The sequence below is a fragment of the Glandiceps talaboti genome, chromosome 1 (genome assembly GCF_964340395.1).
Source record: "Glandiceps talaboti chromosome 1, keGlaTala1.1, whole genome shotgun sequence".
In the NCBI taxonomy this organism is placed as follows: Eukaryota; Metazoa; Hemichordata; class Enteropneusta; family Spengelidae; genus Glandiceps; species Glandiceps talaboti.
Window position 1 is genome coordinate 261,246 of NC_135549.1, and position 12,774 is coordinate 274,019.

At 35.2% G+C, this 12,774-nt stretch overlaps 1 protein-coding gene across 1 annotated transcript in view; it reads right to left on the minus strand.

The window, feature by feature from the left end:
* Positions 1 to 867: 867 nt before the first annotated feature.
* LOC144442763 (ATP-binding cassette sub-family D member 2-like) overlaps positions 868 to 12,774 on the minus strand; it is a 30,770-nt gene continuing 18,863 nt past the window's right edge. The window contains exons 6-10 of the mRNA XM_078132139.1: positions 12,340 to 12,485; positions 11,236 to 11,381; positions 3,783 to 3,867; positions 3,272 to 3,397; positions 868 to 1,233 (exon numbers count right to left, since the gene is read on the minus strand). Of these exons, the coding sequence (XP_077988265.1) occupies positions 996 to 1,233; positions 3,272 to 3,397; positions 3,783 to 3,867; positions 11,236 to 11,381; positions 12,340 to 12,485 (741 nt within the window). The 3' untranslated portion in view covers positions 868 to 995. The remainder of the gene's footprint in view (positions 1,234 to 3,271; positions 3,398 to 3,782; positions 3,868 to 11,235; positions 11,382 to 12,339; positions 12,486 to 12,774) is intronic.

Sequence of the window (12,774 nt, forward strand, 5' to 3'; positions counted from 1 at the left end):
TGACCTACCTCCTATAACATGTGAACATGTCACCCTCCTATCTTATTTATGCTATTTGCATATTGTGTAGTACAAATAACTTGTTTTATTCTGCTTGTCCATTCCTATGTTTTATATTTGTTATTTTCTTTAGTTTCATAACTTCAATTCCAACCAAATTCCTTGAAATTAATCATAAATATTAATTTCACATACTCATTCTATTTATACCATGCATAAGCCAACTTATTGTCTTTGTGTACAACATATGGATTATATATATCCTGGTTCTACATCACGACAACTTGTCTATGTCACTGGTTCTGTGGTGCTTGAAATATGAGTTTAAAACATAAATCGTCATTATTCATTCCTGATTGTTCCTGACATATGATTGAGGAGGTATGGTTACATGCATATTATTCCCCAATATTTGTCTTCACTCACCCTGAAAAACAGAGTGACCTAAGGGTTTGTCACTACTCGTTTATTGACTCATAGTGACAAGAATACTGGGGAGTAATATCTAATTATTTCCTCATACCTTGCCCATCATAATAGTAATGAATATGGAGTATTTTTGCTAAGGTTTCATAACCCCAGTACAAGAACTGGTGAAAGTTACATAAATCTGATTATACTATTATTGATAATTCATTGTTTTTACTAACTTAAAGGTTTGGAGACCCTGGCAAAAGAAAGGGAAATCAGGTAAAACTTGCATAGACTTTCATACCTTTAATGACTTTGATGAAGAACCCAGATAAAATGCCTAGGGAATTCAGGTAAAATTTGCTTAGTCTAAACCATAATTAATGAAAATTCTTATTCGTGTGAAACCTCAGTAATATGACAGTTGCACCAGGTAGATGTTACCTACTTAAATATGCACCGTAATAAAAACACTGCATACTCAGTCATAATTTTTCTCAGTAAAATTGTATATTGAAGTGTTCTGCCATTTTCAATAGGTTGTCTATAGTTTCTTCATCAATATTTACATCAGTTAAAGTGTATCAAGCCATGTTTCCGTCCCACTGTAGATTAGCACTGGATGAGCTAGACTTCAGCACTGAGTCCTCACCCAATAATTTACACAACTCATCTAATCTATGCTGCATCTTTGGGATACCTGCTAGTTGAGTTTCAAGTTTCTGTTTCTCTTCATTTAGTGACAGCCTTGTCTTGGTGTCTAATTCCTCCAATCTCCATCCACCCTCACCGTCAAACTGCAGCAAGTGAGTGTGGAATTTCCTGCAAGATAAGATATAGGGAATCATAACTTGCATTGTTTTGATACTACATGTATAAGGTGCATTTTGCAAGGTTTACTTGAGATTACTGAAAAGCTTTGATGGAATAAAAATCTTGTAAGTCCAGCTAAATGCACGAAATGTGCAAGTGCTTGGTCTTCACAACATGCACAGTGTAATACTGGAAATAGTGTTGGCAGAATTCTATCCCTTATTCACTCGCACTAGTATATGCAAAGCCGACCATTGTAATCAGTGGCAGTGCTGAATGATCTGGATGGAAAACAGCAACAGCAGCAGACAGATGAAAAATACCAACTTTCACAGCATGTAAAAAATCCTTTAATTTGCATACACTTGTATCAACATAGTCCATGAAACTTGAGGTGTCTCAGCAATACTACCAATCATGTATTCTCATACATTGATATGTCTGCTATCACTCCATTCTTCGTTAATTTGATACCATTTGACTTTGTGGTTGATTTTTCATGTCAAAATCGTCAAATATTTCAGTATTTGTGCCAGTTTGGAGACTTAAGTTTTAAAATGGATTATCAGAAGTTAGTGACGATCCTGACAAATGTAGCGTTTATTCAAAAGAATACACTACAAAACTTGAAATGTAGTATTTCATCAAAAACGCACTTTTTTGAACCTTTATTTTCCAATCATAAATTATTTGTAGGATGTCGCGGTCATAGCAATTTCGATAATAGGATTCATGTCTAGCATATACTTAAAAGACAAATCAAATTTCCCATTACATAAGGTGTGGCATCAAAAAGAAAACATCATGTATTAGCATTGGTTTGTTTACGTTCAAATAGACAGCATATGAATGTCAAAGTTGCCAGTATTACCGATAATTCATAGGTACTAGAAAACCGGCCTGTTTTTGCAGATTAATCAGTCACTAGAAAATAAGATGTTGTGTTTCTTGACTCTGAAGGAAGAGGTTCATATGAGGTTTGCTGTGAGATATATCATGGGGTCTTTCTTCTGAATCTAAAAGGGGATAGTAATGTCATATACACTGTACTACATTTACCAGTACAAACACCAGTACAAACATTTGAAATTCTTTCAGTTATTTATCTATAAAGGTCTATGTCAATTAAATTGAGTATCTACTATTTACTTAATATGTACTTGTAATTATGTAATAATAATTTCAAATGCAAAATAAAGCTAAAGAAAACAAGCGACCTATCGGTCAGAACATTGCAGGTTTTTTATTTTGGTAACATGTAGAAGTTTTTTATTTTTTTTATTTTGGTAACATGTAGAAGTGGTTCAGTTGTTCAGCTCTTCACTATGCAGCTTTGTTTTAGCGATGTAATAAAGTGGTTAGTGGTTTCATATGATGACTCACTGTAAAACACATTTCACAAGAAAGTTGGTAAAATATTGTTTTTTTGTATTATAGTCACCATTTTACAAAAAAACTATTGTTATGTAAATTACACAAAATCTCAGAAAAATAATGACTGGGAAATGCACAAAAAAAGGATTTTAGAGGTTGGCTATAAATAATTCCAGTGTCTTACGGCTTTAACCTTGGAAAATTTTAATGATGAATGAAATAAACTAGGAATCTAAAATAATTTTGAGGCAATTCGAATTTCAATTTTCTAACAATTTACCTGAAAACACCGTCCACAGTTGTCAACAATATTCAACTTGTAGTAGACATAACATCGTCTGATATTTTAATTTAATAGTCTATGGACCTGCTTGCTGGTGGTGCACATATTTCATTAGTCTTGCTTGCATACGGAACAAGTCGCCCCTTCAGTGTTGATGGTCATGTCAGTGATATAGACTCGTGCCGGTCTGCAAGCAGGACTAGCATTTCGGTTTGCAAGTGTTCAAAGCTCAATGTGACATGGCAAGATACATGTACATTGCGTCATTTCAAGCGAAAGGTACTAGGCCATCTACCATCTCCTGAATAACTGTCCTTAACTAAATGATCTTTATATTACAATGTATAATTGGTTGCTTCAAGTGGGTACTGAACCTGTACATGTACTTACCACAAAGATGGCCTATGGGTTATTGTTAGAAGTATGATTCCACGGTCTTTAGCTGCCTGGAATATACTGCCCTCAACGTCAATACTCACGGCACTTGTACACTCATCCAATAGAGCAAATTTGGGTCTGGAATGCAGTAAGTATTTTTAAAGTTACTTTAAGCAATGAATGTTGTGGACGTACATCAACAGTAGAGCAAGCAACAAGATTACAGCATCAATTTATGGACGTTTTTTCTGTAGAAAGTAGATCATATACCCTAATCCTTTAATACAATTCAGATATAACCATAATAGTTAATACACCTTCAGATTTCCAATACTACACTTGCACTATGCTGTGTTATTAAATACCCATTGGCATGGCAGTGGTTGATATAAGACTGCTACATGCTGGAATGCACACTAAACTATCATAAGACTACAATAATATAGTAATCCATGGCAACACACTCGTTATACTTTTAAAAAAATGATACTGTACACTTGCAATGTGCTAAAAAAACACTCACTTGTGGTAGAATATTCTGGCCATACCCATCCTCTGTTTCTCACCACCCGATAACACATCCTTCCAGTCACGTACAGCATCCCAACCTACACAAAGAGGATGTAGGGAAATATTAGATGTACATGTGTAATTACACTGTGCACATGCAAGTAAAGTTAGTGTCTTTTGAATAGAAATTATGTTTATACAACCTGATCATTCTATGTCATGACAACTCATGTCTACATCACTGATTCTGTGGTGCTCAACATATTCCAAATCATCATTATTTTTCCAGATATTTCATAAATTATGCTGAAGGAGGTACAAATGGAGTCATGATGTGTAAATGGTTAGAGTGGCCGGCTTGGAATAACACTGAATAAATAGGTTGCAGGTTCGAGCCCCATCATTGTCATTTGCTTCCGAGTGGCTAAAGTCCATGGGCAAGATTTGAACCACAACTGTGCCTCAGTCCACCTAGCTGTAGAATTGGGGACCTGGTAGGATAGAGGTTGTAATGTGAATGCTTTAATCCTATGCACTTATAAAGACTGCAATGGAATGCGTGCTCCCCAAGGAGTTGAGGAAGTATAAAGGGCTGTTGTACCACTATAGATCTGTGCCAGGGGTAATAATTGTAAAGCGCTTTGAGCACAAAGTGCGAAAGCGTTATATAAAAACCAACATTATTATTATTATCATCATTATTATTATCATTATTACAAGTGAAGGGGTTTAATATTATATAATAATGACAATGAAAAAAATATTAGGGCAAATTTTATATGTCCCTGGTCGAACCTCGTATAGCATATAAATTCAGAGCCACGTTTACATGTAAACACATCCAGTCTCGTGTTGTCGACCTACAGCACACTACTTTCTAAAATGTCACTGAAATGAACAAAATGGAACATTCTAATTCCTAATTATTGAATTCTGATCGAAAATGATCTGATATTTTGTACTCGCGAACTTACAGAGATCGGATGAGAAAGGGCTTCACTATAAGACAACACATGAGGTGATGTAATAACGTGGGTGAGTCCATTGTTCATGGATTGATGGGCTGTGACTATAAAGTCTGGGAAATGTCTGTTTTTATGTGTACATGTATGTACTCAAAAATCTATGGTTTTCAAAGTGACTACATCTCTTTGATTTGCTTCTTTTAAGAAAAATACGGCAGTTTGATTTTCCATGGCCACTTTAGTTTTGAACGCTAGGTCCCCCTTTGATCTACATGCAGAGGTATCATGTGTCGTCGCAGTACAGTCTATGACCATTCACAGTGTTATAGCGAAGTGGCTAGCTAGCCTCACAAAATTGTCAGAAAGTTTTGTCAGATTACTATCTCTGTTGAAAACTATGTACTCACTTTTTTTAATTATTTCATTTTCTATTCATTGGGTTCATTACCATCCACACAGTGACACAAAGCAGTTTCATCATCTTTCAAAAAACTACCCGTGCTTACTGAAGGCTTGCTGTGGCATGGTGCCAAATCGTCTACGACTATTTTTGTCTTGTAAAATAAAATTTGAACATGCTGAAGAGAACTATGGCTAGGCATGTCTTGCAGTGCAAATTTGTGTTTTATTTATTTATTTTTTTGTTCTGATTTTTGACGTGTAAGCGTGACATATTCACTGTACTGTGCTGTGTCCATATGAACCTGTGTTTGCCATGATGCATGTAATTTTCCAGGTAGACACAACAATGTCAATACTGAATTGCAACATCATTGTCGCATCTTTTTACATTGATTGCGTCAGTGGTACATGTAGTATGTATCAAAATAAAAACAATCAACTCTCGGTAGTCTGCTTGAAGGCAAGACAAACAATCCGGACTACGCATGCATTATTGTTAAAAAAAATGACTATCATATGGAAGATATTTTATGAGGCTGACTTGCCTTCTTTATATTAGACTAAGTTCAAATACAATTTTCGAGGCATTATATAATATGTTTTCTGTTATTTCACTTTGATCATTAGCCACACCCAGGGAACTCGAGTAAATTGATCAGGAAAGCCGGTAACACTTACATGCTTACTGACCTTTAAAAAAAGGCAGAGTCTGCTGACAGGCGCCTGTCACCACAGGCATGACCTTTACTTGAACATGGAGTCGATTACGTGTTTCGGTGGTCAAATACACGTTCTTACTATCCTTGACATTGATTAACTAAACATATTCACTCCTCAAAACTGTTACATGTAATTTACGTGTGATAGCTCATGTTTTTTCCCAACAACAGCGACTTGCGTCAGGTACATATGTATTATGTACCATAGCATGGATGTATCTATTGCCTAATAGGGAGGTGGCTGCATGTACATTGAATTTGAAATAGCTGAGAAGTTGAGATGTTGTCGGATCTTTCATAGTACAAACAACATATAGTATGGAGTCATCGCAATGTCACTTGTACTCAAATATGTGTGTACACTTACTTTTGAAGATGTGATAAAAGACTGAACCTACCGGGGGTAGATAGAATTCTCAAGGACTGCTGATATTTAGGTACATCATATTTTTATTTTAATGTCATAATGACTCATATTCTGTCGATTTTTGAGTTTTCGAATTGCTTAAACTTTGATAGATAATTTCAAAAATCATGAAACTTTGTGTTAGATATCACTGACTCATACATGCCAACAGCAAGGAAGTTTTTCCTAAAATTATTTTTTTAAAATGTTTATGTTCAATTTTTCAAAAATCATAATATGGTCATTTTGGTTACCATGGCAACTGATGCTCATCAAATGACCACTTTTTTTGAACTCAGCATGACAAACTACCCATAGTAGTGTAGTCAATATGCAAAAAAAAGATCACTATTGGAATTATAGTGCTATTTTTCAGATGCATAATGTATATAGCGAAAACATAATTTTCATGTCTACCATATGTTTTCATGGAAACAGCTATCCTATTTTATACGATTTATGTTACAATAGGTACCACCAGCTGATACATACCAAAATCAAGGACATTTTTTCACTGAATTATATTCAATGTTTTATGTCAAATTTTTGAAAAATGATTAACATATTATGGTGATTTTGGTTACCATGGCAACCGATGTTCATAAAATTACCCCCTTTTTTTGAACTCAGCATAACAGACTGCCCCAGGTAGGGTGGTTAATTTTCAAATAAACTTTATTATTATTAGAATTATTAATATTTATTTAATATTATAACATTATTTAATTACAAGTGAAGGGGCTTAATATGATAATTTATATTAATAAAAATCACGCATTTAAAAGGAATGTAAAAGTACAAAGAAATACCATCAGAGAGTTATCAGAAACAAGCCATCATACATTACATAGTCCCCGCTGTTTGGGAGCTATTGATCCGTATTTGGATTGTAACACTTCTTGTGTATGATAGGTGCAATCACAAATTGACATGCATATGATTATGTACCTCATAGTACACTGCCCTTATACCAAGATTGACTGAAATTGACATAATAATAATAATATTTATTTCTTATAGAGCGCATTACATTAAAACAATCTCAATGCGCTGAACAAAAGTATAAAAGTAATTTAAAATGTACATATAACAAGTATAAACATAATATGATACAGGATAAAAATACAAAGACACGGAATGATATTTAAAAAACTGAAATGTAAAAAAGTTAAAAGTTAATGATAATGAGATCTAAAAAGATGATATTTTAAGGCAGATTTAAAACTGTTCAAAGTATGTGAAGAACGAAGACATGATGGCAGGGCATTCCAAAGGCATGGGTCGCAAATAGAGAAGGCCCGATCACCATAGTATGCAGTGTTCCCTATCGGTTGGTGCAAATTCACCACGCTACCGGATTGCGACCGTAGGGAATGACGGGTGGATCTAACCATTAATAAATTGCCTAGATATGAGGGCCCGCACCCATTAAGAACTATACAGAGTACTTTGAATTCAATGCGCTTCTGAATAGGTAGCCAGTGTAATGAATGAAGAACTGGGGTAATATGCTCAACTTTTTTCTTTCTAATGACAAGTTTTGCTGCTGAATTCTGGATAATTTGGAGCTTACGAATTTGTTGAAGTGGGAGACCATATAATAAACTGTTGCAATAATCTAGATGTGATGTAATAAAAGCATGAACTAGTTTTTCAGTACAACTTTGATCAAGAAGAATGCGAATTTTTCCAATTTACCATGTTCAGACATGTCTGCAAAATGGCTCCAGACATGAAAAAATCAATCATAACAGATGGCTGCCTAGCAGTCCTGTTGGATCATGTCATGACACAAGCTGACATACATTGTACATATATACATCATAGTACATTGTCTTTAAATAAGTTTTAATGAAAATTGTTCATGCATGTCTATGTAATGGTCCCAAACATGGAAAAATCATAACAAAATGTTCAAAGCCATTATGCAGACATGCCTGAGCAGATCTCATTCAATGTTGGTATAAGGACAATGTCAAATGTTTGCCCAGTGGCCATATTGGATTGTATCGTGACTCAAGTTGATATGCATGTGAAGATTATAGTACAATATATATCCTTGTATCCAGTTTAAAGGGAATCGGTTAAAACAGAATGGCTGCCTAGTGGTCATATTGGATCATATAGTCACACTAGTTGACGTGCATATGAAGAATATGGTACACTATATATATCCCTGTACCCAGTTTGAAGGGAATTGGTTCAGACACATCGAAGTAATGGCTCTGGACATGAAAAAATGGTAACAAAATGGCTGCCTGGCAGCCATATTGGATTGTATTGAGACATAAATTGACATGCATATGTATGTCATAGTGTGTTGTCCTTGTACCAAGTTTGACAGAAATTTGTCCAGTCATGTCCAAGTAATTGTTCTGGATATGAACAAATCGTAAACAAGCGACCTATCGGTCAGAATAGCTCCGCTGTTTTTTTTAAATTTTATTTTTTATTTTGGTGACACGTAGAAGTGGTTCAGTTCTTCAGCTCTTCACTATGCAGTTTTGTTTTAGCGATGCAATAAAGTGGTTAGTGGTTCATATGATGTCTCACTGTAAAACACATTTTACACAGAAGTTGGTAATGTATTGTACTTTTATACCATAGTCACCATTTTAGAACAAAAATCTACTGTTATGAAAAATTGCACACAAAAAAAATGACTGGGAAATGCACACAAGAAAAAGAAAAAAAAGAGGATTTTGAGGTTGGCTATAAATAATTCCATTGTCTTACAGCTTTAACCCTGGGGAATTTTAATGATGAATGAAATAAACTAGGGATCTAAAATAATTTTGAGGCAATTTCAATTTCAATTTTCTAACAAATTTACCAAGTCAACAACATTCAACTTGTACAAGTTGTAGTAGATATATATAGGGAAGAAATGTATTAATCGTCATCTTAGTTTCCGGACGGCGACAATCCCCGCCAAGTACCCGAAAGAGAGTCATTCTGGCAGCCATACATTACAGTGGTAACACTCGTTCATGTTCTATAACCTTTCATAAAGAAAACACAACGAAATGGTTGAAGTGATCTTTTTTTTTTATTTCTTTTCATCACAAAAACAAAATCTGCGTGATCAAAAGTGTTGTAAACTAAACCAGAAAGAATTATCGGACTGGCTAAACTTCCCGATGAACTGGAGTAAGGTCCAAGTCCAAGTAAGCCTCGGTAGTACGTGAGAAAATCGTCTCAAACTAGCGATACAACTTTCAAAATATAACTTGACATGTCTTCATTTGTTAGATTTATACAATTCAAGACGCGTTTTCACTCGAAAACAACAATTCTGTGAATAATGACACTCTGAACGCAGCGATTTCTCGGATGATGTTACCACTGTAACGTATGGCTGACAACGACTTGCTTCCAGGTTAGTCCCTCGTGCATCCGGGTACCTGGGGTTGTCGCCGTATGGAAACTAAGAAAGATGGAATTTACAGTGTTTCTTGTGACCGGCGCGGCGCCTGTCAGCAGACTCGGCCATTTTTTTTTCATCATTCCATTGTATTTAAACCTTGTACTTGACATTTCGCAATATTTATAATTCTCAACAAAATACCTCAACATGCCTCACTTCGCTCGTATTCAAAGCAGCCCCTCGCGGTATGATCACTGATGACATGACGAGAGAACCTTTTTGGATTTACATGTAAAACGGGGAAAGATACGCAAAACATAATGCAAAGACTGAAGCCAAATTAAAGTTGTGATTATTTTAATTATTTTTACTTGCCAAATATTTGCATTTTGGAAATGGCAAGACACGTTCATGTTGTTTAACTTTACATGTTAACTGTCGGCCAATAAACAATATTTGGTTGATTCACAGTCCGCAGTTAGACTGCTCTTGCATAACTTCAACCGCATGCCTTCTTTACGCAAGTTGTCTTAATTCTGGTTCACTGTCACTCCAAATTGCACGACAATATAGAATTAATCACAAGTTACATGTTATCTGAAAACATCACATTTTTATAGTGGGTCTGAAGTGAGATTTTAGTGAGTACCAAGAACGTCCTGTGTTGTTACTTGCTGTGGAAAATCGCCCGGTCAAATGAGGTCAACTTCAGCTTCTGGTCGAATCAGGATAGAGTATGCAAATAAGGACGTTGCGGACTGGCTGATTATGTAGAAGGGGTGCAGAATTTGGATTTGAAGTTTACAACCCTGTTTCGAATAAACGCTTGTCACTTCATGCATTTGGGCACCCAATGCGTAGAATTATGACTATAGCACATATTACATTGCTTGTTTGACGTCAATAGTGTCTTTTGAAAAGTGGCAGTTTACTTAAAGTCTCGTCGACTGATTTCCAATATGGCGTCGGTCATAATGCTCATTAACATATTCATTTTTTTTTCAAATTACAAAAAAAAAATCATAAAAAATAAAAATGAAGATGTGCTGACTTGAAATTAACAAACCTGAGTAAGCTACCCCCTGCGCATCAACACACCAGATATCAAAGCAATCTGACAATAAGTTTTCACGGAGATGATGAAAATGACATTTTATGAAAAAAAATCATAAAAAATTGAAAATGGAACAGATCAACTTGGCATGAACAAATCTGAATAGCCTCCCCCCAGGGAACATGCACACCAAATATCTAAGAATACTGACTGTCACTTTCGGAGAAAATAATGAAAATATAAAAGTTTGACGGACACCTATGATTCACTCTACTCTCTATACTCTATACAACCTATACCTAAAGCTACGCTTTCAGCTTTCACTGACAGCGGAGCTAAAAAAGTGGCTCCCTGGTGGCCATATTGGATCGTATCACAACATAAATTGACGGACGAACATAGCACATTGCAATAGTCCCCTAATGGAGACTATGGTAATGAATGTCAGTTTTGTAGGTACAAGTAAATCTTTATGCTGGGACTTGATGAGTACATTACTTGTTTGAGTTAAAATTGAAGTCACACAAGTCCGGCTTATTAAATAAAATCTTACCTCCTTCTCTGATGACAATGTTTTGGAGGAATACGATATTAAGTATTTGTTCCAAATCTTTATCAATATAGCCTTTACTGTCCATGTCAGTCACTGTATCTGGGTAGATGACTTGGTCTCGTAATGTACCAATGGACATGTAGGGTCTGACACAAACAAAACACAATTTTTAAACACACACAGATTTCACGGGAATGAACTGCAACCCATATTACATGTATTTATGGAGATAACTTAAAATACAGTCATATGGCACTACACTCTTTTTGCTATGAGCATGGTCCTGTTGCTAGGCATATTTGCATAGTATTACATATTTTGAATGCGTATTCACTTATCTACTCATTCCTGTTGATATCTTTGTAGTATGCATCATCATTTCACTATTGCTAATGGTGTGTTCATGGTTGCTAGGACCGATTGTGTCAAAATGTTTTCAACAATAACTGCAAAATGACACCTTCAGAAACATTCCCACCAAGTTTCAACCCCCATTCATCATGCAGTTTCAAGATATCAGTTTTTGACCAAAATTGAGACCTAATTTGCATATCACTTATGGGATCATCACATTATGAACAATTCTTAATCTTAACACCACTAAGAATGTTCCCATCAAATATCAACCCAATCTGCTCAATAATTTTGGAATCAAAGATTTTTGACCAAAAAGACACATACGGAACTTGCATATCACTGATGGGATCATCATGTCATTAACAATTTTTCATCTAAATACCCCTAACAATATTTCCATTAAATTTTAGACTGATCTGCTCAAACATTTTGAGTTTAAGTTTTTTGAACAAAAATCACATTTTTTGACCCAAATCATATACCAGAGGTAAGCTCATAATACAATACACCCACCAAATATCATGGCAATTTGGTCCAGTGGTTTTTGATTTTAAGTTGTTTACACACACACACACACACACACACACACACACACACACACACACACACACACACACACACACACACACACACACACACACACAGACAGACTGACAACTGCCATGCCTATAGCTTTATCAGTTCAGTTGTGCTAAAAGACTCATTTTATTTATCCTTATCTTAATTAGATTTCAGTGAATTATTTACCTTTGAGGTATATAAAATAAATGTTTCAATGCTGGTTTAATGAGTCTTCCACTGTATGCAGGCCATAATCCACCTAGGATTCTAAACAGTGAACTTTTACCACATCCATTTGGTCCTGTTATCAATAAATGCATATCATCTTCAACCTAGAGCAAAAGAGATAAGATAAGTCAGTTGATATTAAAGTCAACTACAGTAGTATAATATCACTACAATGCAAAGTAACTATTGCAAGGTCATGCCCAACATGTTAACTTACTGCAAAGTCATGGTATTTCTGCCAAAGTATACCCCAATAACTCAAATTTTGGCTAAGTCATGGGTAACACTGTGAATGAAGCACTGTTCTGTTGTTTTCGTTTCTTTTTGATTGTTTTACTGGAACCAGCACTATCATTCATCTTTGAACTATGTGTTTGAATTTTAGCTGTTGCA